This window comes from Oncorhynchus mykiss, chromosome 9 (genome assembly GCF_057628025.1).
Source record: "Oncorhynchus mykiss isolate SJ-2025 chromosome 9, ASM5762802v1, whole genome shotgun sequence".
Classification (NCBI taxonomy): domain Eukaryota; kingdom Metazoa; phylum Chordata; class Actinopteri; order Salmoniformes; family Salmonidae; genus Oncorhynchus; species Oncorhynchus mykiss.
In genome coordinates this window covers 14,351,958-14,378,745 of record NC_143030.1, presented here as the reverse complement: position 1 = coordinate 14,378,745, position 26,788 = coordinate 14,351,958, and the positions used below count along the sequence as shown (strand labels likewise).

The 26,788-nt window shown below is 48.7% G+C and overlaps 1 protein-coding gene across 5 annotated transcripts in view; it reads right to left on the bottom strand.

Annotated features, from left to right (window-relative positions):
- Positions 1 to 26,788, bottom strand: part of LOC110531449 (arrestin red cell) — a 92,550-nt gene that overhangs the window by 13,549 nt on the left and 52,213 nt on the right. For all 5 annotated transcript variants that reach the window (XM_036987320.2, XM_036987321.2, XM_090183523.1 and 2 more), the window contains 8 exons: positions 25,206 to 25,236; positions 24,477 to 24,537; positions 16,638 to 16,682; positions 15,675 to 15,874; positions 15,481 to 15,540; positions 14,649 to 14,716; positions 13,839 to 13,974; positions 3,374 to 3,458 (listed from right to left, as the gene is read on the bottom strand). In XM_036987320.2, the coding sequence (XP_036843215.1) occupies positions 3,374 to 3,458; positions 13,839 to 13,974; positions 14,649 to 14,716; positions 15,481 to 15,540; positions 15,675 to 15,874; positions 16,638 to 16,682; positions 24,477 to 24,537; positions 25,206 to 25,236 (686 nt within the window). The remainder of the gene's footprint in view (positions 1 to 3,373; positions 3,459 to 13,838; positions 13,975 to 14,648; positions 14,717 to 15,480; positions 15,541 to 15,674; positions 15,875 to 16,637; positions 16,683 to 24,476; positions 24,538 to 25,205; positions 25,237 to 26,788) is intronic.

Below are 26,788 nucleotides of genomic sequence, written 5' to 3'. Positions count from 1 at the left end.
TTAGTAATTAGCTGTTATTACCAGGCCATTAGTAATTAGCTGTTATTACCAGGCCATTAGTAATTAGCTGTTATTACCAGGCCATTAGTAATTAGCTGTTATTACCAGGCCATTAGTAATTAGCTGTTATTACCAGGCCATTAGTAATTAGCTGTTACTACCAGGACATTAGTAATGAGCTGTTATCAAATTTGGTAGATAACTAATGGCCATCAGAGGGCAGTTTTGGAGAAGCCTAGATACCATGACTCACCGGTCACGTGGAATTTGACTGTGGTCAAGACTTGTGAATGCCGGAGTGGCAGTAATACGGTGTCACGTTCTGACCATCGTTCTTGTGTGTTTTCCTTGTTTTAGTGTTGGTCAGGACGTGAGCTGGGTGGGCATTCTATGTTGTGTGTCTGGTTTGTCTATTTCTATGTTTGGCCTGATATGGTTCTCAATCAGAGACAGGTCTTGGTCATTGTCTCTGATTGGGAACCATATTTAGGTAGCCTGTTTTGTGTTGGGTTTTGTGGGTGATTGTTCCTGTCTTTGTGGCACCAGATAGGACTGTTTTGGTTTTTTCACGTTTCTTGTTTTGTAGATTGTTGTATTTTCATCTTTATTAAAGACGTACAAAAATAACCACACTGCATTTTGGTCCGCCTCTCTTTCACCAGAAGAAAACCGTTACATACGGTCACCATAACAGCCCTAGTCTGGGACAATTTTAGCATTTTAGCTAACCCTAACCCTTCTCCTAACCTGCTAAGTTAATTCTCCTAACCTGCTACGTTAATTCTCCTATCCTGCTACGTTGATTCTCCTAACCTGCTACGTTAATTCTCCTAACCTGCTACGTTGATTCTCCTATCCTGCTACGTTGATTCTCCTAACCTGCTACGTTAATTCTCCTAACCTGCTACGTTGATTCTCCTATCCTGCTACGTTAATTCTCCTATCCTGCTATGTTGATTATCCTATCCTGCTATGTTGATTCTCCTATCCTGCTATGTTGATTCTCCTATCCTGCTATGTTGATTCTCCTATCCTGCTATGTTGATTCTCCTATCCTGCTATGTTAATTCTCCTATCCTGCTATGTTAATTCTCCTATCCTGCTACGTTAATTCTCCTATCCTGCTATGTTAATTCTCCTATCCTGCTATGTTAATTCTCCTATCCTGCTATGTTAATTCTCCTATCCTGCTATGTTAATTCTCCTATCCTGCTACGTTGATTCTCCTATCCTGCTATGTTAATTCTCCTATCCTGCTATGTTGATTCTCCTATCCTGCTATGTTAATTCTCCTATCCTGCTACGTTAATTCTCCTATCCTGCTATGTTAATTCTCCTATCCTGCTACGTTAATTCTCCTATCCTGCTATGTTAATTCTCCTATCCTGCTATGTTAATTCTCCTATCCTGCTATGTTGATTCTCCTATCCTGCTATGTTGATTCTCCTATCCTGCTATGTTGATTCTCCTATCCTGCTATGTTGATTCTCCTATCCTGCTATGTTAATTCTCCTATCCTGCTATGTTAATTCTCCTATCCTGCTATGTTGATTCTCCTATCCTGCTATGTTGATTCTCCTATCCTGCTATGTTGATTCTCCTATCCTGCTATGTTAATTCTCCTATCCTGCTATGTTAATTCTCCTATCCTGCTATGTTAATTCTCCTATCCTGCTACGTTGATTCTCCTATCCTGCTATGTTAATTCTCCTATCCTGCTATGTTAATTATCCTATCCTGCTATGTTGATTCTCCTATCCTGCTATGTTAATTCTCCTATCCTGCTACGTTGATTCTCCTATCCTGCTACGTTGATTCTCCTATCCTGCTATGTTAATTATCCTATGCTGCTACGTTGATTCTCCTATCCTGCTATGTTAATTCTCCTATCCTGCTACGTTAATTCTCCTATGCTGCTACGTTGATTCTCCTATCCTGCTATGTTAATTCTCCTATCCTGCTATGTTAATTCTCCTATCCTGCTATGTTGATTCTCCTATCCTGCTATGTTAATTCTCCTATCCTGCTATGTTAATTCTCCTATCCTGCTACGTTAATTCTCCTATCCTGCTACGTTGATTCTCCTATCCTGCTACGTTAATTCTCCTATCCTGCTACGTTAATTCTCCTATCCTGCTACGTTAATTCTCCTATCCTGCTACGTTAATTCTCCTATGCTGCTATGTTAATTCTCCTATCCTGCTACGTTAATTCTCCTATCCTGCTACGTTGATTCTCCTATCCTGCTACGTTAATTCTCCTATCCTGCTACGTTAATTCTCCTATCCTGCTACGTTAATTCTCCTATCCTGCTACGTTGATTCTCCTATCCTGCTACGTTAATTCTCCTATCCTGCTACGTTGATTCTCCTATCCTGCTACGTTAATTCTCCTATCCTGCTACGTTAATTCTCCTATCCTGCTACGTTGATTCTCCTATCCTGCTATGTTAATTCTCCTATCCTGCTACGTTAATTCTCCTATCCTGCTATGTTAATTCTCCTATCCTGCTATGTTAATTCTCCTATCCTGCTACGTTAATTCTCCTATCCTGCTACGTTGATTCTCCTATCCTGCTATGTTAATTCTCCTATCCTGCTACGTTAATTCTCCTATCCTGCTATGTTAATTCTCCTATCCTGCTACGTTAATTCTCCTATCCTGCTGCATAAAGTCCTTTCTGCTGTACTCCAAAACCATCAGGCCTGCCCGCAGAACAGCGTGAGTTTCCAATAACGCCATACCCCCTGTTCTAAGGATACCACACCCCCTGGTCTGAGGATACCATACCCCCTGGTCTGAGGATACCGTACCCCCTGGTCTGAGGATACCGTACCCCCTGGTCTGAGGATACCGTACCCCCTGTTCTAAGGATACCATACCCCCTGTTCTAAGGATACCACACCCCCTGGTCTGAGGATATCATACCACCTGGTCTGAGGATACCATACCACCTGGTCTGAGGATACCATACCCCCTGGTCTGAAGATACCATACCCCCTGGTCTGAGGATACCATTCCCCCTGGTCTGATGACACCATACCCCCTGGTCTGAGGATACCATACCCCCTGGTCTGAGGATACCATAACCCCTGGTCTGAGGATACCATACCCCCTGGTCTGAGGATACCATACCCCCTGGTCTGAGGATACCGTACCCCCTGGTCTGAGGATACCGTACCCCCTGGTCTGAAGATACCGTACCCCCTGGTCTGAGGATACCATACCCCCTGGTCTGATGATACCATACTCCCTGGTCTGAGGATACCATACCCCCTGGTCTGAGGATACCATACCCCCTGGTATGAGGATACCATAACCCCTGGTATGAGGATACCATAACCCCTGGTCTGAGGACATGCGTGTGTCTTACCTGAGATTTTCAACCTCTTGACTGTTTTGGTGGAGTTGTTGGTTGCATGGACATTCACACTGATAGGTTCTCCATGGTAGTAGAGCTGAGAGAGAGGGAGAGAAAGAGAGGGGGCGAGAGAGGGAGAGAAAGAGAGGGGGAGAAAGAGAGGGGAGAGAAAGAGGGGAGAGAAAGAGAGGGAGAGAAAGAGAGGGGGAGAAAGAGAGGGGAGAGAAAGAGAGGGGAGAGAAAGAGAGGGGAGAGGGAGAGAAATAGAGGGGAAAGAGAGGGGGATAAAGAGAGGGAGAGAAAGAGAGGGGAGAGAGAGGGAGAGAAAGAGAGGGGGCGAGAGAGGGAGAGAAAGAGAGGGGGAGAAAGAGAGGGGAGAGAAAGAGAGGGGAGAGAAAGAGAGGGGAGAGAGAGGGAGAGAAATAGAGGGGAAAGAGAGGGGGAGAAAGAGAGGGAGAAAAAGAGAGGGGAGAAAGAGAGGGGAGAAAGAGAGGGGGAGAGAGAGAGAGAGGGGGGAGAGAGAGGGAGAGAAAGAGAGGGGAGAGAGAGGGAGAGAAAGAGAGGGGAGAAAGAGAGGGGGAGAGAGAGAGAGGGGAGAGAGAGGGAGAGAAATAGAGGGGAGAGAGAGGGAGAGAGAGAGAGGGGGAGAAAGAGAGGGGGAGAAAGAGAGGGGCAGAAAGAGAGGGGGAGAGAGAGGGAGAGAAAGAGAGGGGGAGAAAAAGAGGGGAGAGAGATGGAGAGAAAGAGAGGGGGAGAAAGAGAGGGGAGAGAGAGGGAGAGAAAGAGAGGGGGAGAAAGAGAGGGGCAGAAAGAGAGGATGAAAGAGAGAGAATAAGAATGAGAGATAAAGGGGAGGGGTTGGGGGTCAATATACAGTGAGCTCCAAAATATTGTGACAGTGACAACGTTTGTTGTTTTGTCTCTGTCCTGCAGCACTTTGGATTGGAAATGATATAATGACTATTCAGTTAAAGCGCTGACTGTCAGCTTTGGTGGCAGGTAGACTAGTGGCAGGTAGACTAGTGGCAGGTAGACTAGTGGCAGGTAGACTAGTGGCAGGTAGACTAGTGGCAGGTAGACTAGTGGCAGGTAGACTAGGGGCAGGTAGACTAGTGGCAGGTAGACTAGTGGTTAGAGTGTAGGGGTGGCAGGTAGACTAGTGGCAGGTAGACTAGTGGCAGGTAGACTAGTGGCAGGTAGACTAGTGGCAGGTAGACTAGTGGCAGGTAGACTAGTGGCAGGTAGACTAGTGGCAGGTAGACTAGTGGTTAGAGTGTAGGGGTGGCAGGTAGACTAGTGGCAGGTAGACTAGTGGTTAGAGTGTAGGGGTGGCAGGTAGACTAGTGGCAGGTAGACTAGTGGCAGGTAGACTAGTGGTTAGAGTGTAGGGGTGGCAGGTAGACTAGTGGCAGGTAGACTAGTGGCAGGTAGACTAGTGGTTAGAGTGTAGGGGTGGCAGGTAGACTAGTGGCAGGTAGACTAGTGGCAGGTAGACTAGTGGCAGGTAGACTAGTGGTTAGAGTGTAGGGGTGGCAGGTAGACTAGTGGCAGGTAGACTAGTGGCAGGTAGACTAGTGGCAGGTAGACTAGTGGCAGGTAGACTAGTGGCAGGTAGACTAGTGGTTAGAGTGTAGGGGTGGCAGGTAGACTAGTGGCAGGTAGACTAGTGGCAGGTAGACTAGTGGCAGGTAGACTAGTGGTTAGAGTGTAGGGGTGGCAGGTAGACTAGTGGCAGGTAGACTAGTGGTTAGAGTGTAGGGGTGGCAGGTAGACTAGTGGCAGGTAGACTAGTGGCAGGTAGACTAGTGGCAGGTAGACTAGTGGCAGGTAGACTAGTGGCAGGTAGACTAGTGGTTAGAGTGTAGGGGTGGCAGGTAGACTAGTGGCAGGTAGACTAGTGGCAGGTAGACTAGTGGTTAGAGTGTAGGGGTGGCAGGTAGACTAGTGGCAGGTAGACTAGTGGCAGGTAGACTAGTGGCAGGTAGACTAGTGGCAGGTAGACTAGTGGCAGGTAGACTAGTGGCAGGTAGACTAGTGGTTAGAGTGTAGGGGTGGCAGGTAGACTAGTGGCAGGTAGACTAGTGGCAGGTAGACTAGTGGTTAGAGTGTAGGGGTGGCAGGTAGACTAGTGGCAGGTAGACTAGTGGCAGGTAGACTAGTGGCAGGTAGACTAGTGGCAGGTAGACTAGGGGCAGGTAGACTAGTGGCAGGTAGACTAGTGGTTAGAGTGTAGGGGTGGCAGGTAGACTAGTGGCAGGTAGACTAGTGGCAGGTAGACTAGTGGTTAGAGTGTAGGGGTGGCAGGTAGACTAGTGGCAGGTAGACTAGTGGCAGGTAGACTAGTGGCAGGTAGACTAGTGGTTAGAGTGTAGGGGAGACAGGTAGACTAGTGGCAGGTAGACTAGTGGCAGGTAGACTAGTGGCAGGTAGACTAGTGGCAGGTAGACTAGTGGCAGGTAGACTAGGGGCAGGTAGACTAGTGGCAGGTAGACTAGTGGTTAGAGTGTAGGGGTGGCAGGTAGACTAGTGGCAGGTAGTCTAGTGGCAGGTAGACTAGTGGCAGGTAGACTAGTGGCAGGTAGACTAGGGGCAGGTAGACTAGTGGCAGGTAGACTAGTGGCAGGTAGACTAGTGGCAGGTAGACTAGTGACAGGTAGACTAGTGGCAGGTAGACTAGTGGCAGGTAGACTAGTGGTTAGAGTGTAGGGGTGGCAGGTAGACTAGTAGTTAGAGTGTAGGGGTGGCAGGTAGACTAGTGGCAGGTAGACTAGTGGCAGGTAGACTAGTGGCAGGTAGACTAGTGGCAGGTAGACTAGTGGCAGGTAGACTAGTGGCAGGTAGACTAGTGGCAGGTAGACTAGTGACAGGTAGACTAGTGGCAGGTAGACTAGTGGCAGGTAGACTAGTGGTTAGAGTGTAGGGGTGGCAGGTAGACTAGTAGTTAGAGTGTAGGGGTGGCAGGTAGACTAGTGGCAGGTAGACTAGTGGCAGGTAGACTAGTGGCAGGTAGACTAGTGGTTAGAGTGTAGGGGAGACAGGTAGACTAGTGGCAGGTAGACTAGGGGCAGGTAGACTAGTGGCAGGTAGACTAGTGGTTAGAGTGTAGGGGTGGCAGGTAGACTAGTGGCAGGTAGACTAGTGGCAGGTAGACTAGTGGCAGGTAGACTAGTGGTTAGAGTGTAGGGGAGACAGGTAGACTAGTGGCAGGTAGACTAGTGGCAGGTAGACTAGTGGCAGGTAGACTAGTGGCAGGTAGACTAGTGGCAGGTAGACTAGGGGCAGGTAGACTAGTGGCAGGTAGACTAGTGGTTAGAGTGTAGGGGTGGCAGGTAGACTAGTGGCAGGTAGTCTAGTGGCAGGTAGACTAGTGGCAGGTAGACTAGTGGCAGGTAGACTAGGGGCAGGTAGACTAGTGGCAGGTAGACTAGTGGCAGGTAGACTAGTGGCAGGTAGACTAGTGACAGGTAGACTAGTGGCAGGTAGACTAGTGGCAGGTAGACTAGTGGTTAGAGTGTAGGGGTGGCAGGTAGACTAGTAGTTAGAGTGTAGGGGTGGCAGGTAGACTAGTGGCAGGTAGACTAGTGGCAGGTAGACTAGTGGCAGGTAGACTAGTGGCAGGTAGACTAGTGGCAGGTAGACTAGTGGCAGGTAGACTAGTGGCAGGTAGACTAGTGACAGGTAGACTAGTGGCAGGTAGACTAGTGGCAGGTAGACTAGTGGTTAGAGTGTAGGGGTGGCAGGTAGACTAGTAGTTAGAGTGTAGGGGTGGCAGGTAGACTAGTGGCAGGTAGACTAGTGGCAGGTAGACTAGTGGCAGGTAGACTAGTGGCAGGTAGACTAGTGGCAGGTAGACTAGTGGCAGGTAGAATAGTGGCAGGTAGACTAGTGGCAGGTAGACTAGTGGCAGGTAGACTTGTGGCAGGTAGACTAGTGGCAGGTAGACTAGTGGTTAGAATGCTGGGGAGACAGGTAGACTAGTAGTTAGAGTGTAGGGGTGGCAGGTAGACTAGTGGCAGGTAGACTAGTGGTTAGAGTGTAGGGGTGGCAGGTAGACTAGTAGTTAGAGTGTAGGGGTGGCAGGTAGACTAGTGGCAGGTAGACTAGTGGCAGGTAGACTAGTGGCAGGTAGACTAGTGACAGGTAGACTAGTGGCAGGTAGACTAGTGGCAGGTAGACTAGTGGCAGGTAGACTAGTGGCAGGTAGACTAGTGGCAGGTAGACTAGTGGCAGGTAGACTAGTGGCAGGTAGACTAGTGGCAGGTAGATTAGTGGCAGGTAGACTAGTGGCAGGTAGACTAGTGACAGGTAGACTAGTGGCAGGTAGACTAGTGGCAGGTAGACTAGTGGCAGGTAGACTAGTGGCAGGTAGACTAGTGGTTAGAGTGTAGGGGTGGCAGGTAGACTAGTGGCAGGTAGACTAGTGGCAGGTAGACTAGTGGTTAGAGTGTAGGGGTGGCAGGTAGACTAGTGGCAGGTAGACTAGTGGCAGGTAGACTAGTGGCAGGTAGACTAGTGGTTAGAATGCTGGGGAGACAGGTAGCCTAGTGGTTAGAGTGTAGGGGTGGCAGGTAGCCTAGTGGTTAGAGTGTAGGGGAGACAGGTAGCCTAGTGGTTAGAGTGTAGGGGTGGCAGGTAGCCTAGTGGTTAGAGTGTAGGGCCAGTAACCGAAAGGTTGATGGATTGAATCACAGAGCTGACAAGGTAAAGTTCTGCCCCTGAGCAAGGTAGTTAACCCACTGTCCCCCCCCCCCCCGCACCTCTCTGATTCAGAGGGTTTGGGTTAAATCGGAAGACACATTTCGTTCAGTTGTACAACTGACTAGGTATCCCCTCTTTAATATGAGGGTATGTTCATCCATATCGGGTGAACCGTTTATAAATTAGAGTGTAGGGGTGGCAGGTAGACTAGTGGCAGGTAGACTAGTGGCAGGTAGACTAGTGGCAGGTAGACTAGTGGTTAGAATGCTGGGGAGACAGGTAGCCTAGTGGTTAGAGTGTAGGGGTGGCAGGTAGCCTAGTGGTTAGAGTGTAGGGGAGACAGGTAGCCTAGGGGTTAGAGTGTTGGGGAGACAAGTAGCCGAGTGGTTAGAGTGTAGGGGAGACAGGTAGTCTAGTGGTTAGAGTGTAGGGGTGGCAGGTAGCCTAGTGGTTAGAGTGTAGGGGAGACAGGTAGCCGAGTGGTTAGAGTGTAGGGGAGACAGGTAGCCTAGTGGTTAGAGTGTAGGGGTGGCAGGTAGCCTAGTGGTTAGAGTGTAGGGGAGACAGGTAGCCTAGTGGTTAGAGTGTAGGGGTGGCAGGTAGCCTAGTGGTTATAGTGAAGGGGTGGCAGGTAGCCTAGTGGTTAGAGTGAAGGGGTGGCAGGTAGCCTAGTGGTTAGAGTGTAGGGGAGACAGGTAGCCTAGTGGTTAGAGTGTAGGGGTGGCAGGTAGCCTAGTGGTTAGAGTGTAGGGGAGACAGGTAGCCTAGTGGTTAGAGTGTAGGGGAGACAGGTAGCCTAGTGGTTAGAGTGTAGGGGTGGCAGGTAGCCTAGTGGTTATAGTGAAGGGGTGGCAGGTAGCCTAGTGGTTAGAGTGAAGGGGTGGCAGGTAGCCTAGTGGTTAGAGTGTAGGGGAGACAGGTAGCCTAGTGGTTAGAGTGTAGGGGAGACAGGTAGCCTAGTGGTTAGAGTGTAGGGGAGACAGGTAGCCTAGTGGTTAGAGTGTAGGGGTGGCAGGTAGCCTAGTGGTTAGAGTGTAGGGGAGACAGGTAGCCTAGTGGTTAGAGTGTAGGGGTGGCAGGTAGCCTAGTGGTTAGAGTGTAGGGGTGGCAGGTAGCCTAGTGGTTAGAGTGTAGGGGTGGCAGGTAGCCTAGTGGTTAGAGTGTAGGGGAGACAGGTAGCCTAGTGGTTAGAGTGTAGGGGTGGCAGGTAGCCTAGTGGTTAGAGTGTAGGGGAGACAGGTAGCCTAGTGGTTAGAGTGTAGGGGTGGCAGGTAGCCTAGTGGTTAGAGTGTAGGGGTGGCAGGTAGCCTAGTGGTTAGAGTGTAGGGGAGACAGGTAGCCTAGTGGTTAGAGTGTAGGGGTGGCAGGTAGCCTAGTGGTTAGAGTGTAGGGGTGGCAGGTAGCCTAGTGGTTAGAGTGTAGGGGTGGCAGGTAGACTAGTGGTTAGAGTGTAGGGGTGGCAGGTAGACTAGTGGCAGGTAGACTAGTGGCAGGTAGACTAGTGGCAGGTAGACTAGTGGCAGGTAGACTAGTGGCAGGTAGACTAGTGGCAGGTAGAATAGTGGCAGGTAGACTAGTGGCAGGTAGACTAGTGGCAGGTAGACTTGTGGCAGGTAGACTAGTGGCAGGTAGACTAGTGGTTAGAATGCTGGGGAGACAGGTAGACTAGTAGTTAGAGTGTAGGGGTGGCAGGTAGACTAGTGGCAGGTAGACTAGTGGTTAGAGTGTAGGGGTGGCAGGTAGACTAGTGGCAGGTAGACTAGTGGCAGGTAGACTAGTGGCAGGTAGACTAGTGACAGGTAGACTAGTGGCAGGTAGACTAGTGGCAGGTAGACTAGTGGCAGGTAGACTAGTGGCAGGTAGACTAGTGGCAGGTAGACTAGTGGCAGGTAGACTAGTGGCAGGTAGATTAGTGGCAGGTAGACTAGTGGCAGGTAGACTAGTGGCAGGTAGACTAGTGGCAGGTAGACTAGTGGCAGGTAGACTAGTGGCAGGTAGACTAGTGGTTAGAGTGTAGGGGTGGCAGGTAGACTAGTGGCAGGTAGACTAGTGGCAGGTAGACTAGTGGTTAGAGTGTAGGGGTGGCAGGTAGACTAGTGGCAAGTAGACTAGTGGCAGGTAGACTAGTGGCAGGTAGACTAGTGGTTAGAATGCTGGGGAGACAGGTAGCCTAGTGGTTAGAGTGTAGGGGTGGCAGGTAGCCTAGTGGTTAGAGTGTAGGGGAGACAGGTAGCCTAGTGGTTAGAGTGTAGGGGTGGCAGGTAGCCTAGTGGTTAGAGTGTAGGGCCAGTAACCGAAAGGTTGATGGATTGAATCACAGAGCTGACAAGGTAAAGTTCTGCCCCTGAGCAAGGTAGTTAACCCACTGTCCCCCCCCCCCCCGCACCTCTCTGATTCAGAGGGTTTGGGTTAAATCGGAAGACACATTTCGTTCAGTTGTACAACTGACTAGGTATCCCCTCTTTAATATGAGGGTATGTTCATCCATATCGGGTGAACCGTTTATAAATTAGAGTGTAGGGGTGGCAGGTAGACTAGTGGCAGGTAGACTAGTGGCAGGTAGACTAGTGGCAGGTAGACTAGTGGTTAGAATGCTGGGGAGACAGGTAGCCTAGTGGTTAGAGTGTAGGGGTGGCAGGTAGCCTAGTGGTTAGAGTGTAGGGGAGACAGGTAGCCTAGGGGTTAGAGTGTTGGGGAGACAAGTAGCCGAGTGGTTAGAGTGTAGGGGAGACAGGTAGTCTAGTGGTTAGAGTGTAGGGGTGGCAGGTAGCCTAGTGGTTAGAGTGTAGGGGAGACAGGTAGCCGAGTGGTTAGAGTGTAGGGGAGACAGGTAGCCTAGTGGTTAGAGTGTAGGGGTGGCAGGTAGCCTAGTGGTTAGAGTGTAGGGGAGACAGGTAGCCTAGTGGTTAGAGTGTAGGGGTGGCAGGTAGCCTAGTGGTTATAGTGAAGGGGTGGCAGGTAGCCTAGTGGTTAGAGTGAAGGGGTGGCAGGTAGCCTAGTGGTTAGAGTGTAGGGGAGACCGGTAGCCTAGTGGTTAGAGTGTAGGGGTGGCAGGTAGCCTAGTGGTTAGAGTGTAGGGGAGACAGGTAGCCTAGTGGTTAGAGTGTAGGGGAGACAGGTAGCCTAGTGGTTAGAGTGTAGGGGTGGCAGGTAGCCTAGTGGTTAGAGTGTAGGGGTGGCAGGTAGCCTAGTGGTTAGAGTGTAGGGGTGGCAGGTAGCCTAGTGGTTAGAGTGTAGGGGAGACAGGTAGCCTAGTGGTTAGAGTGTAGGGGTGGCAGGTAGCCTAGTGGTTAGAGTGTAGGGGAGACAGGTAGCCTAGTGGTTAGAGTGTAGGGGTGGCAGGTAGCCTAGTGGTTAGAGTGTAGGGGTGGCAGGTAGCCTAGTGGTTAGAGTGTAGGGGAGACAGGTAGCCTAGTGGTTAGAGTGTAGGGGTGGCAGGTAGCCTAGTGGTTAGAGTGTAGGGGTGGCAGGTAGCCTAGTGGTTAGAGTGTAGGGGTGGCAGGTAGACTAGTGGTTAGAGTGTAGGGGAGACAGGTAGCCTAGTGGTTAGAGTGTAGGGGTGGCAGGTAGCCTAGTGGTTAGAGTGTAGGGGAGACAGGTAGCCTAGTGGTTAGAGTGTAGGGGTGGCAGGTAGCCTAGTGGTTAGAGTGTAGGGGTGGCAGGTAGCCTAGTGGTTAGAGTGTAGGGGAGACAGGTAGCCTAGTGGTTAGAGTGTAGGGGTGGCAGGTAGCCTAGTGGTTAGAGTGTAGGGCCAGTAACCGAAAGGTTGATGGATTGAATCACAGAGCTGACAAGGTAAAGTTCTGCCCCTGAGCAAGGTAGTTAACCCACTGTCCCCCCCCCCCCCCCCCCCGCACCTCTCTGATTCAGAGGGTTTGGGTTAAATGCGGAAGACACATTTCGTTCAGTTGTACAACTGACTAGGTATCCCCTCTTTAATATGAGGGTATGTTCATCCATATCGGGTGAACCGTTTATAAATTACTGCACTTTTTTGACATGGTTCCCCCATTTTAGGGGACCAAAATTTCACTTATGTGTATTAAAGTAGTAAAAGTGTAGTATTTGGTCCCTTATTCCTAGCATGCAATGATACCTCAAGCTTGTGACCAGTGGTGTGTACTCATGGATGCCAAGGGAAGCCAGGCTTCCCCAGAAAACATCAAATAATGTATATTTCATCACTCTGTGTTTCATAATTCCTCTTCAATTCGCAAGAGGCTGAATGTATCTCACTGGTGCCTCTCTCTCTGTAGACCATCTTTCAGAAACAGCTGCCCTCTGGCTCTGTATGGGTAGACCATCTATCTGATGCTGTCTGGACAGAGAAACAGCCCCTCTGGCTCTGTATGGGTAGACCATCTATCTGATGCTGTCTGGACAGACCATCTATCTGATGCTGTCTGGTTAAAAAGAGAATGATATTGCTGCCGCCCGTAGCATTGAATGCAAGGGAAGCCTGCGAGCATCTAGAAAATCAGAGTTGAGCTAAACTGAGTGAGCTCAGCTGAGAATGGTCCTGTCGAACCAAAAACAAGTGTCACGGGAAGCCAGCGAGCATTTGGCTTCACACCAATCACAGAGAAATACGTCATCAACAGAAACAACTTGAATTGTTGCATCTCGTTGAGTTGTTGTTCTCCAGTAGTTGTTCTCATGTCAACTAGCTGGCCGAGCGCATAATTACCCATGAAAGAAAGTTAGGCTAGCCAGCAAGCATTTTAGCCAGATAGCATAAGACAACAACAACTTAAAGCGTGTACTGTATGACAGTCATAGACAGTTTAAGCAACATGAAAGAGGAGGATGGCATTGGTGTTTCTCTACACCAGTAGGGTGAGACAACATGCTTTTTCTACTTGCACGAATGCACACACACACACATATCAGAACCATGGACAGCCACATATTTAGCTTAAGTTGATTGGACTAAATAGTTTTTGGTATCTTTTAGTTGTCACTGTATTGGACCAATCAGAGGTGATTTGATGATGATGAAATGTTTCAGTGTAAATGGTGCTGGGATGGTGGAGGCAGCTCCTGTTTTCTATGTGACTTGCGGTGATAGATAGATAGATAGATAGATAGAGAGATAGAGAGATGACGCAGCGGTCTAAGGCACTGCATCTCAGTGCTAGAGTTGTCACTACAGACACCCTGGTTCGAATCTAGGCTGTATCACAACCAGCCGTGGTTGGGAGTCCCATTGGAAGTCGCACAATTGGCCCAGCGTCATCCGAGGTAGGCCGTCATTGTAAATAAGAATTTGTTCTCAACTGACTTGCCTAGTTAAAAGAGGTTAAATATATTTCTGTTTTTATAGATAGAGAGCGATAGAGATAGAATATGAAGGCAGGTAGCCTAGCAACAGAACATAAATTCCCCCCCCTTTTTTCATCTGCTATAACCAATCAATCAAATATTATTTGTAGAACGCTTTTTACAAATTCATGTGTGTGTGTATGTGAGTGTACCTCTATTTCGTCCAGTGAGCTCTAGGTGTAAAGAGTGTTGCCGTGTGTGTGTGTGTGTGTGTGTGTGTGTGTGTGTGTGTGTATCCTACCTCTTTATCCAGGGAGGCCTCTAGGTGTAATGAGTGTTGCCATGTGTGTGTGTGTGTGTGTGTGTGTGTATCCTACCTCTTTATCCAGGGAGGCCTCTAGGTGTAATGTGTGTATGTGTGTATGTGTGTGTGTGTGTGTGTGTGTGTGTGTGTGTGTGTGTGTGTGTGTGTGTGTGTGTGTGTGTGTGTGTGTGTGTGTGTGTGTGTATATCCTACCTCTTTATCCAGGGAGGCCTCTAGGTGTAGGGATCTATCTGACAGTAGGAAGGATCGTGTTGTCTCCACCATGGGCTGAGGACCAGGCTTCTCTGGGGCGTACTGCACCTTACGGATCACCAGACGCACTGAGTTCCTGTCATAACACACAGGAGAAAAATACAAGACAGACCATACAACCGTAAAACAAACCCCTCAACCACTAGGATTATCAACATATCAGGGTTTGGAGTCAATTCCATTTAAATTCCCGTCAATCTACAGACTACAGACTACAGTCTACAGTCTACAGTCTACAGACTACAGTCTACAGTCTACGGTCTACAGTCTACAGACTACAATCTACAGTCTACAGTCTACAGACTACAGTCTACAGTCTACAGACTACAGTCTACAGTCTACAGCCTACAGTCTAAAGTCTTACCTTTTATGTATCTTCTCCTCTGCAGTCTACAGTCTACAGTCTACAATCTTACCTTTTATGTGTCTTCTCCTCTACAGTCTATAGTCTACAGACTACAGTCTACAGACTACAGACTACAGTCTACAGACTACATTCTACAGTCTACAGTCTACTGACTGCAGTCTTACCTTTTATGTATCTTCTCCTCTACAGTCTACAGTTTACAGACTACAGTCTACAGTCTACAGTCTAAAGTCTTACCTTTTATGTATCTTCTCCTCTACAGTCTACAGTTTACAGACTACAGTCTACAGTCTACAGTCTAAAGTCTTACCTTTTATGTATCTTCTCCTCTACAGTCTACAGTCTACAGACTACAGTCTACAGTCTACAGACTACAATCTTACCTTTTATGTATCTTCTCCTCTACAGTCTTAGCGCAGAAGGCTCTGACCTCAAAGTCTACTCCACAGGCCTGAACAGAGAGAGAAAGTAAGGAAGAGACAGAGAGAGGGAGAGAGAGAGCGAGAGAGACAGAGAGAGAGGGAGGGAGAGGCAGAGAGAGAGAGGGAGAGGCAGAGAGAGGGAGAGAGAGACAGAGAGAGACGGAGGGAGCGCCAGAGAAAGTGAGGGAGAGGCAGAAAGAGGGAGAGACAGAAATAGGGGTAGACAGAGAGAGAGGGGTAGACAGAGAGAGAGAGGGAGAGGCAGAGAGAGAGGGAGAGAGAGCGAGAGAGACAGAGAGAGAGGGAGGGAGAGCGAGAGAAAGTGAGGGAGAGGCAGAAAGAGGGAGAGACAGAAATAGGGGTAGACAGAGAGAGAGAGGGAGAGACAGAGAGAGGGAGGGAGAGAGAGAGAGAGGGAGAGACAGAGAGAGGGAGGGAGAACGAGAGAGACAGAGAGAGAGGGAGGGAGAGCGAGAGAGACAGAGAGAGAGGGAGGGAGAGCGAGAGAAAGTGAGGGAGAGGCAGAAAGAGGGATAGACAGAAATAGGGGTAGACAGAGAGAGAGGGGTAGACAGAGAGAGAGAGAGAGAGAGAGAGGGGTAGACAGAGGGAGAGACAGAGAGAGTGAGAGAGGGAAATAGAAATGGAAATAGAGACAGAGAGAGATGGAGAGAAAGGGAGATGCAGACATTGGATAAAAAGTTTGTGTGTGTGTGTGTGTGTGTGTGTGTGTGTGTGTGTGTGTGTGTGTGTGTATGGTGCGTGTGCGTGTGCGTGTGCGCGGTCTCTGTACCTTCCCTGTGTCCTCTGGTCCTGGCTGTAGAGTGACTGAGCAGGGCAGATTTTGAGGGATCTGAGACATCGACACACAACACAGTCAGACAGAATTAAACACAAAGCTAGGATGTGCTTAACTTGTTGACCTCACATTCAGGTCATTTAACGGGTGTGTGTTTGCGGTACAGTGTGTCCGTCTATAGAACTCACAGTGAAGCTGAATGGGTGGGCGTGCTGGCCTAGTTTCTTCAGCAGTCGTTCCTGCAGCCGGCTGAGTGGTTTACCTTCCTCTGTGGTGAGGGTAGGGAAGGCCTGGAAGGTGGAGATATAGAGGTCTTTCCTAAAGGACAAGCCCAGAACGTCCAGGTCCTCTCTACCATATCGGAACGCGCAGGTCAGAGTCACAAAGACTGGGGAAGGAAGAGAAAAGAGGGAGGAGGTGACAGAGAGAAGAGAGAGGAGAGAGGAGAGAGAGGAGAGAGGAGGGAGAGGAGAGAGAGAAAAGAGGAGAGAGAGGAGAGAGAGGAGAGAGAGGAGAGAGAGAAGAGAGAGGAGAGAGAGGAGAGAGGAGAGAGGAGAGAGTAGATAGAGGAGAGAGAGGAGAGAGAAAGGAGAGAGAAGAGAGTAGATAAAAAGGAGAGAAAAGAGAGAGGAGAGAGGAGAGAGTAGATAGAGGAGAGAGGAGAGAGGAGAGAGTAGATAGAGGAGAGAGAGGAGATAAAAGAGATAAGAGAGAGGAGAGAGAAAGGAGAGCGAGGAGAGAGGAGAGAGGAGAGGGGAGAGAGGAGAGTAGATAGAGGAGAGAGATGTGGAGAGAGATGTGAGAAGAGAGAGGAGATAGTAGATATAGGAGAGAGAGGAGATAAAAGAGAGGAGAGAAGAGAGAGGAGAGAGAAAGGAGAGCGAGGAGAGAGGAGAGAGGAGAGGAGAGAGAGGAGAGTAGATAGAGGAGAGAGGGGAGAGAGGAGAGAAGAGAGAGGAGAGAGGAGAGAGGAGAGAGGAGAGAAGAGAGAGAGAGAAGAGAGAGGAGAGAAAAGAGAGGAGAGAAGAGAGAGAGGAGAGAGGAGAGAGGAGAGAGGAGATATATAATGGAATATGAATAAATTATTGATATTTCAAGGAAAATCATGAAATTAGAACTCACACTCTGACACACACACACACACGGCTTACCTTTTCTGTCTTTTAGGTATTCTGGGTCTATGAGTAGCACTCCATCTGTAGAAATACAGACAACACACACACACACACACACACACACACACACACACACACACACACACAGTCAAAAGCAACACACACACACAGTCAAAAACAACACACACACACAGTCAAAAACAACACACATACACACACTCAAAAACAACACACACACAGTCAAAAACAACACACTTACACACACACACACACACAGTCAAAAACAACACACTTACACACACACAGTCAAAAACAACACACACACACAGTCAAAAACAACACACTTACACACACACAGTCACAAACAACTCACGCACACACACACACACAGTCAAAAACAACACACACAGTCAAAAACAACACACACAGTCAAAAACAACAACAACACACACACACAGTCAAAAACAACACACACACACACACAGTCAAAAATAACACACATACACACACACACACAGTCAAAAACAACACACACACACACACACAGTCAAAAACAACACACACACATAGACACAGCGCTAATATTAAGGTTTTGTGTTACCCAAACGGGTGCTGAGGGAGTTCAGAGTTGATCTGCACATAATTTTAAACAAGAATTTGTTCTTAACTTCTTTGGGACAGGGGGGCAGAATTGAGAAGCTTGGATAAAAAGGTGCCCAGAGTAAACTGCCTGCTACTCAGTCCTAAAAGCTAGAATATGCATATAATTAGTAGATTTGGATAGAAAACACTCTGAAGTTTCTAAAACTGTTTGAATGATGTCTGTGAGTATAACATAACTCATCTGGCAGGCAAAAACCGGAGAAAGAATCCAACCAGGAAGTGGGAAATCTGAGGTTTGTAGTTTTTCAACTCATTGCCTATCCAATATACAGTGTATATGGGGTCAAATTGCACTTCCTACGGCTTCCACTAGATGTCAACAGTCTTTAGAACCTTGTTTGATGCTTCTACTGTTTAGGAGGGGGGAATGGGAGCTGAATGAGTCAGAGGTCTGCCAGAGTGCCATGAGCTGACCACGTTAGTTCACGTGAGAGTTAGCTAGCTCTCTCTCTCTCTCTCTCTCTCTCTCTCTCTCTCTCTCTCTCTCTCTCTCTCTCTATCTCTCTCTCTCTCTCTCTCTCTCTCTCTCTCTCTCTCTCTCTCTCTCTCTCTCTCTCTCTCTAACGATTTCAAATGTACCGTCGTTTATTCCCAATGAGCTATTGGAGCGCGAGTTATTGCGCGTTGGGAAGTTCGCCAGTTCAATTAAGGTTGTCCCGTTGGGTTGCAAACAGGTTATGTCATTTCGGCGACAGGTGTTTATGTTTTTGGACTTCAGACTTTAGAGTTATCGTTTAAAGTCAAGTATGACAATAGAATGTATATGGCTTATGCTAGTACGGTAGTCAACGGTGTTTTGAGTGTGGGGATGTTGGTCATAAGCGACATGCTTGCCCGAAAAGGGAGAAGGCCGAGGGAGGGGCGCAGGTGGTCCTCATAATGCCTGGGCCCACTGATGTAGGGAGAGGTGGTCCTCATAATGCCTGGGCCCACTGATGTAGGGAGAGGTGGACCGACAGCGGTAGAGCAGCCACAAGCACCTGTTGCTGAGGAACAAGTTATCCGTGTTGAGAGCACGGAGTTGCAACTTGTATTAGAGGGAAATGTTATGCAGCAGAAAAATATTGTTGTAGAAGGTAAGGATGTATCTGAAAAGCCAGTTCCTCAGACTGGTGAGGAGGTACCCAGTACGAGTGCTGGGGTAAAGGAGGTGGTTCATGTGGCGCTAGGCTCCCAGGTTGTGGAGGAGATGCCCAGTACGGGTGCTGGGGTAAAGGAGGGGGTTCATGTGGAGCTAGGCTCCCAGGTTGTGGAGGAGATGCCCAGTACGGGTGCTGGGGTAAAGGAGGGGGTTCATGTGGAGCTAGGCTCCCAGGTTGTGGAGGAGATGCCCAGTACGGGTGCTGGGGTAAAGGAGGGGGTTCATGTGGAGCTAAGCACCCAGGTTGTGGAGGAGATGCCCAGTACGGGTGCTGGGGTAAAGGAGGTGGTTCATGTGGAGCTAGGCTCCCAGGTTGTGGAGGAGATGCCCAGTACGGGTGCTGGGGTAAAGGAGGTGGTTCATGTGGAGCTAGGCTCCCAGGTTGTGGAGGAGATGCCCACTACGAGTACTGGGGTTCATGTGGATCTAGGCTCCCAGGTAGTGGAGGAGATGCCTGGTACGAGTGATGGGGTGCAAGTGGGGAGTGTTGAAAGGGATGTGGTAGAGATGTTGTTACAGAAGATGGTGGGGTTAGACCAGTTGAGTGAGAAGAAGCGGTTTCGTTTGAGGAAATGTATTACTGCTGTTGCAGCAGCAAAAGGTGCTGGGAAACGTGGTCAGGTTAATAAGAGAAAATTAAAACAATGATGATGATCATGCTGTATAGGGTGTCTTTTTTCTCCTTGGTTTCTCTGTGGTTTCTTCTGCTTTTCTTTTCTCTTTTCTATATGGAGGTACTAAGGATAGGTTCTCTCAATATTAATGGGGGAAGGGACAGGAATAAGAGGGCTTGGGTATTAGAAGTAATAAAACAGAAAAGGCTGAATGTAGTTTTTCTGCAGGAGACACACAGTGATGAGGAAAATGAGTACTGGTACTAATTTCAGTGCTGGGGTGGCAGTCTTGTTTTCCTCAGGCTTAGCGGTGACTGTGGTATCTACAACAGAGATTGTCAAGGGTCGGGTTTTATCAAGGTGGATGTTATGGGTTTTTTAATTAAAAAAAATATGTTTCTGCTCCTAATGAGGGTACAGAGCGTATTGCTGCATTTGATCAAATAAAGGAAACCCAAAGACAGTGTGACCAAGAGGGGTGTATGGTTTTAGGGGGGGACTGGAACTGTACAGTGGATTTTACTGTTGATCGCACCGCTGAAGAACCTCACCTGCAGTCAGCTACCTGCCTGTCTGGTCTATTAACTGAGTTTGAGCTTTCTGATGTGTGGAGAGTAAGGAATGCACAAGTTAGGCGGTACACATGGATAAAAGTTCATGAAGGTCGTGTCAGTACAGCAAGGTTAGACAGGTTGTATGTATCTGAGCAATACTGTAGTAGGGTTGGAAGGTGTGCCATTACTCCTGTGGGATTCTCTGATCATCATATTGTTACTGTTGATATTCACTTGTCCTGTCCACAAAGGTCATCACCTTACTGGTATTTTAATGTTAAATTGTTACATGATGTCATGTTTTGTGACAGGTTTTTGTTGTTTTGGGGAAAATGGAGGGTTACAAAAGGGAATTTTGAGTCCTTGAGACAATGGTGGGAGTTTGGGAAGGCCCAAATACGAGTATTTTATCAACAGTATACTGCCCTGTCTCAAATTGAAGTTAAAGAGACTATCAAGGCCCTTGAGCAGGACATCAAGTCTATTGAATTGAAGCTGCTCACTCAGAACGACCCTGGACTAGTAATGAACTTACAGGACAAGAGACATGAACTGAGGTGGTTTCTGCATGAAAGAGTGAAGGGTGCCTTGATTAGGTCTCATTTCGCTTCCCTCAAGGATATGGATGCTCCTAGCCCTTTTTTTAACCTAGGACAGTCGACATTTCAACGTAAACAGATGCTCTGCCTTCATCTCCCTGATGGGAAGGTGACCACGGATGACAGTGAAATGCGTCAACATGCCGTGGATTTCTACTCGGCCCTCTATAAGGCGGAGGATTGTGACTCTCTGTGTACTGAACAGTTGTTACACGGTCTTCCTCAATTGGGACCTGAGCAGAGAGTCGCATTGGACTCTGACATTACACAGGCCGAGCCCCTTGCATCGATGGTTTACCATCTGAGTTTTATAAGCACTTTTGGGGGTCTATTGAGGATGATTTTTATGAAGTGGTGTGTGAATCTTTTCATGGGGGTTCTCTTCCTGTATCCTGTCAACTTGCGGTGCTTTCACTGTTGCCAAAAAAAGGGTGATTTGGCTCTCATAAAAAATTGGAGACCTGTTGCTTTGCTGTGTGCAGAATACAAAATTGTTTCTAAACGTCTCTCAAACAGGTTGAAAGAGTATCTGGGATTGTTGATCCACAAGGATCGTGTGGACCACCAGTACTTGTTTAAAACGATGAAAGCCTTTGGGTTTGGGGATGTTTTTTTGTCTTGGATGAATTTACTGTATGCTGGGGCTTCGTGTATGGTGAAGGTGGGGGGTGGTTTGAGTTGCCCCATCCCTGTCCAAAGGGGCATCAGGCAGGGATGCCCAATTTCAGGGCAGTTGTATAGTCTGGTGATTGAACCAATGCTTTGTTTTATAAGAGCGAGGCTTACTGGTTTCTCTGTGCCAGGTGTAATGAAGGGTTCCACGATAGCACTGTCTGCGTATGCAGATGACCTGACAGTTTTTATTACAGATGGGGTCCGCTCCACGGTTACCAGGGGGGCTTCAGATGGGGTCCGCTCCACGATTACCAGGGGGGCTTCAGATGGGGTACGCTCCACGGTTACCAGGGGGGCTTCAGATGGGGTACGCTCCACGGTTACCAGGGGGGCTTCAGATGGGGTCCGCTCCACGATTACCAGGGGGGCTTCAGATGGGGTACGCTCCACGGTTACCAGGGGGGCTTCAGATGGGGTACGCTCCACGGTTACCAGGGGGGCTTCAGATGGGGTACGCTCCACGATTACCAGGGGGGCTTCAGACGGGGTCCACTCCACGGTTACCAGGGGGGCTTCAGACGGGGTCCACTCCACGGTTACCAGGGGGGCTTCAGACGGGGTCCGCTCCACGGTTACCAGGGGGGCTTCAGACGGGGTCCGCTCCACGGTTACCAGGGGGGCTTTAGACGGGGTCCGCTCCACGGTTACCAGGGGGGCTTCAGATAGGGTCCGCTCCACGGTTACCAGGGGGGCTTCAGACGGGGTCCGCCCCACGGTTACCAGGGGGGCTTCAGACGGGGTCCGCTCCACGGTTACCAGGGGGGCTTCAGACGGGGTCCGCTCCACGGTTACCAGGGGGGCTTCAGACGGGGTCCGCTCCACGGTTACTAGGGGGGCTTCAGACGGGGTCCGCTCCACGGTTACCAGGGGGGCTTCAGACGGGGTCCGCTCCACGGTTACCAGGGGGGCTTTAGACGGGGTCCGCTCCACGGTTACCAGGGGGGCTTCAGACGGGGTCCGCTCCACGGTTACTAGGGGGGCTTCAGACGGGGTCCACTCCACGGTTACCAGGGGGGCTTCAGACGGGGTCCTCTCCACGGTTACCAGGGGGGCTTCAGACAGGGTCCGCTCCACGGTTACCAGGGGGGCTTCAGACGGGGTCCGCTCCACGGTTACCAGGGGGGCTTCAGACAGGGTCCTCTCCACGGTTACCAGGGGGGCTTCAGACAGGGTCCGCTCCACGGTTACCAGGGGGGCTTCAGACGGGGTCCGCTCCACGGTTACCAGGGGGGCTTCAGACGGGGTCCGCTCCACGATTACCAGGGGGGCTTCAGACAGGGTCCGCTCCACGGTTACCAGGGGGGCTTCAGACGGGGTCCGCTCCACGGTTACCAGGGGGGCTTCAGACGGGGTCCGCTCCACGGTTACCAGGGGGGCTTCAGACGGGGTCCGCTCCACGGTTACCAGGGGGGCTTCAGATGGGGTCCGCTCCACGGTTACCAGGGGGGCTTCAGACGGGGTCCGCTCCACGATTACCAGGGGGGCTTCAGACGGGGTCCGCTCCACGGTTACTAGGCGGGCTTCAGACGGGGTCCGCTCCACGGTTACTAGGGGGGCTTCAGACGGGGTCCACTCCACGGTTACTCGGGGGGCTTCAGACGGGGTCCGCTCCACGGTTACCAGGGGGGCTTCAGTGGGGCAGAGATGGGATGAAGACTTTGGGGGTTTTTCTAGGCTCCGATGTCTTTCAGAAAAAGAACTGGGAGGGTGTAGTGGAGAAAGTGTGTGCCAGACTGTCTTATAGGGGAAGGGTCCTGGTAGCTAATAATCTTGCTGCCTCTACCCTGTGGCACAGACTAATGATACAAGAGCTTCAGACGACCCTTGTCAATTTCTTCTGGTCTGGACAACACTGGATTAAAGCTGAAGCCCTGTACCTGCCACTGTACGAGGGTGAGCAAGGCCTGGTGGACATTTCCTCTAGAATCATGGCTTTCCGGCTTCAAGCAGCCCAGAGACTGTTGTACAGTGACGGTTCTAGCTGGGTCGACACAGACTACACATTGATGAGGAGAGCGGGCTGTGTGGGCTTAGACCTTTTCCTCTTAAAGCTGGATGGGGGTGATTTGCCTGGCCTGACTCCATTTTATGAGTCTGTTATGCAGGCTTGGAGGGTTCTTGTCAAGTCCCGTAAGGCCGGCACGCCACCAGGGATGTGGCTTTCTGAAGAGCCTCTTTTTCACAACACTGCCATCCAGTCCCGTGCTCTGGGTTCAGCCAGCCTACGTGCATGCCTGTTAGGCGTGGGGTGTACCAAGCTGGGTCATCTGATGCGGAGCAGGAGCAGATCGTTGGAGGAGCTGGGAGAAAGAGCGGGGATCCGATCATCTCGCCTACTGAGGAAGGTCGTCGCTGAGGTCTGTGACTCCTTGCCAGTGCTTCATCTGCAGAATGTGACTGACACTTCCAATTCTGATCGGTGGAAGAAGGGTCTGGATTATATGTTCCCTGCACTGATTGTTAGTGCTGCGATGGGGGCATTCGAGGAGGACGTGGGGACGCTGCTTTCCTTCGATACCCCGGAGCTGGGGGAGTTCAAGGAGGTGGGAAAGAAGGCCATGTACAGAATATGTGTAAAGGTGTCCCATGCCTCTTCCCTGGAAGGGGTAAAATCGACGAGGTGGGCGGGTGTGCTTGGTCCAGGTGCCTCCCCAAAAGGCTGTTGGTGATCATTATACAAACTGCCTATTGATAAGAGGACAGCTGACCTCCAATGGAGGATAATACATGGAGCTATAGCCACCAACATGCATCTGGTACACCTGGACCCTACTGTTGGGGAGGGGTGTCCATTCTGCATCTGGTACACCTGGACCCTACTGTTGGGGAGGGGTGTCCAACATGCATCTGGTACACCTGGACCCTACTGTTGGGGAGGGGTGTCCATTCTGCATCTGGTACACCTGGATCCTACTGTTGGGGAGGGGTGTCCATTCTGCATCTGGTACACCTGGACCCTACTGTTGGGGAGGGGTGTCCATTCTGCATCTGGTACACCTGGATTCTACTGTTTGGGAGGGGTGTCCATTCTGTGCCGAGTCTGAATCTCTGGCACATCTGTTTTTACTGTGTCCCAGGTTGGTCGGGATGATTGACCTGATCACTAATTGGTTCTCAGCGTTGGGAGAGGTTTTCTCTTCCCAACTGTATATATTTGGGCCAAAGTACAGGTTTAGTCAAAAGGGTGTAGTTGTGTTGCTTAATTTTGTGTTAGGGGCAGCAAAATTAGCGATATGGAAGACCCGAAAGAACAGTATTCGGGGACAGGGGTCTGTTGATGTGGTGGGAATGCTGGAGGGAATGTTGGCAGCGAGACTAAGGGTTGAGTTTGCCTATTATAAACTTGTCAACAATATTGATCTGTTGTTGAGCATATGGGGTATTCAGAGGCTGTTGTGTTTAGTTACTGTGGAGGAGGAATTGAGTTGTGTTTTTAATTGATGTGTAACTGTGGTTTTGTATGAGTATTTATTGTGTGGTGGGCCCCCAGACCCAATAAAGATTATTTAAAACACTCTCCCTGAGTAATTTACTCACTCTCTCTTTTCCCTCTTCCCCTTTCTCTCCAACTCTCTCTCGGCCCCGGCACCCCAGAGTGTAAATGACTCAGGGAGTGTGTTACTACTCACCCACTGGATCTACATGGTCTAGGTGATCCACAAAGTCTCTCTTCCCCAGGTATACTGTGAGCTATACACAGAGAGAGAGAGAGAGAGAGAGAGAGAGAGAGAGAGAGAGATGGTCACAAAGGACAGAGTGAAAACATTGACAGTATGTAGAAATGGAAAGAAAAACCTGACAAACATCATCATTATTACACACACACACACACACACACACACACACACTGACCCCTAGCGAGAGCGAGAGGGGGGGGGGGTATGGGAGAGAGAGAGAGAGGGGGTGAGTATGGGAGACAGAGAGAGAGATAAAGAGGGGGGAGTATGGGAGAGAGAGAGATCTGATAGAATCAGAGAAAGAAGAGGAAGAAGAGATCTGATAGAATCAGAGGAAGAAGAGGAAGAAGAGGAAGAGATCTGATAGACTTAGAGGAAGAAGAGATCTGATAGAATCAGAGGAGGAAGAGGAAGAAGAGGAAGAGATCTGATAGACTTAGAGGAAGAAGAGATCTGATAGAATCAGAGGAGGAAGAGGAAGAAGAGGAAGAAAATTAAGAAGAGATCTGATAGAATCAGAGGAAGAAGAGGAAGAATAGGAAGCCTACTGGGAGAAATATACTCTACAGGGAAAGAGGAGGAACCCACCTCACCTTCTGTCTGACACACACGCACACGCACGCACGCACACGCACACACACACACACACACACACACACACACAGGGGAGTTGTGAACTACCTTGCAGTTGGGGCTGGACTTCTTGAAGACTCTGAAACGAGAGAGATGAATTACTCACCACATTACAATATAGAGATATTCTGTTCATCACAGATACAGACACTGACAGACTTCAACAGATTTCACTATGAACTACAACCACAACCAGTCAGACAATGCAGTAGGCCTCCTGTAGAATAGGTCTCCTGTAGAATAGGTCTCATGTAGAATAGGTCTACTATATAATAGTTCTACTATAGAATAGGTCTACTATAAAATAGGTCTACTGTAGAATAAGTCTACGATAGAATAGGTCTACTATAGAATAGGTCTACTATAAAATAGGTCTACGATAGAATAGGTCTACTATAGAATAGGTCTACTATAGAATAGGTCTACTATAGAATAGGTCTACTGTAGAATAGGTCTACTGTATAATAGGTCTACTATATAATAGGTCTACGGTAGAATAGGTCTACTGTAGAATAGGTCTACTATATAATAGGTCTACTATATAATAGGTCTACTATAGAATAGGTCTACTGTAGAATAAGTCTACTGTAGAATAGGTCTACTGTAGAATAGGTCTACTATAGAATAGGTCTACTATATAATAGTTCTACTATATAATAGGTCTACTGTAGAATAGGTCTACTATAGAATAGGTCTCATGTAGAATAGGTCTACTATATAATAGTTCTACTATAGAATAGGTCTACTATAAAATAGGTCTACTATATAATAGGTCTACTATAGAATAGGTCTACTATATAATAGGTCTACGGTAGAATAGGTCTACTATAGAATAGGTATACTGTAGAATAGGTCTACTATAGAATAGGTCTACTATAGAATAGGTCTACTATAGAATAGGTCTACTGTAGAATAGGTCTACTATAGAATAGGTCTACTGTAGAATAGGTCTACTGTAGAATAGGTCTACTGTAGAATAGGTCTACTGTAGAATAGGTCTACTATAGAATAGGTCTACTGTAGAATAGGTTTACTGTAGAATAGGTCTACTGTAGAATAGGTCTACTGTATAATAGGTCTACTATAGAATAGGTCTACTGTAGAATAGGTCTACTGTAGAATAGGTCTACTGTAGAATAGGTCTACTGTAGAATAGGTCTACTATAGAATAGGTCTACTATATAATAGGTCTACTATATAATAGGTCTACTGTAGAATAGGTCTACTGTGGAATAGGTCTACTATAGAATAGGTCTACTATAGAATAGGTCTACTGTAGAATAGGTATCCTGTTATTTATGTGGAAAAAGGGAAGTCCCCCAGGATGAATTATAGTTGTACTGTATTGTTACACCTCAGGTACAGACCTTTCTAATGACATAAAGTGTTTTAACAAACAGATAAGGACCATCTACTGAGTTGAATGTGAGAGAACTAGTTCCCCCAAGTGGCAAGACCGTTGTTCAGTGACCATAAACCAAAGAGTAATCTGTCTGATGGTGATGGTGGTACAATGAGAGAGCCCCGCCAATAACCATTTATCTCTGTCTCTGTTCCACAGCCAGAGAGAGAGAGAGAGAGAGATAGGGAGAGATTGAGAGGGATGGAGATTATAGAGAGAGAGGGAGGGA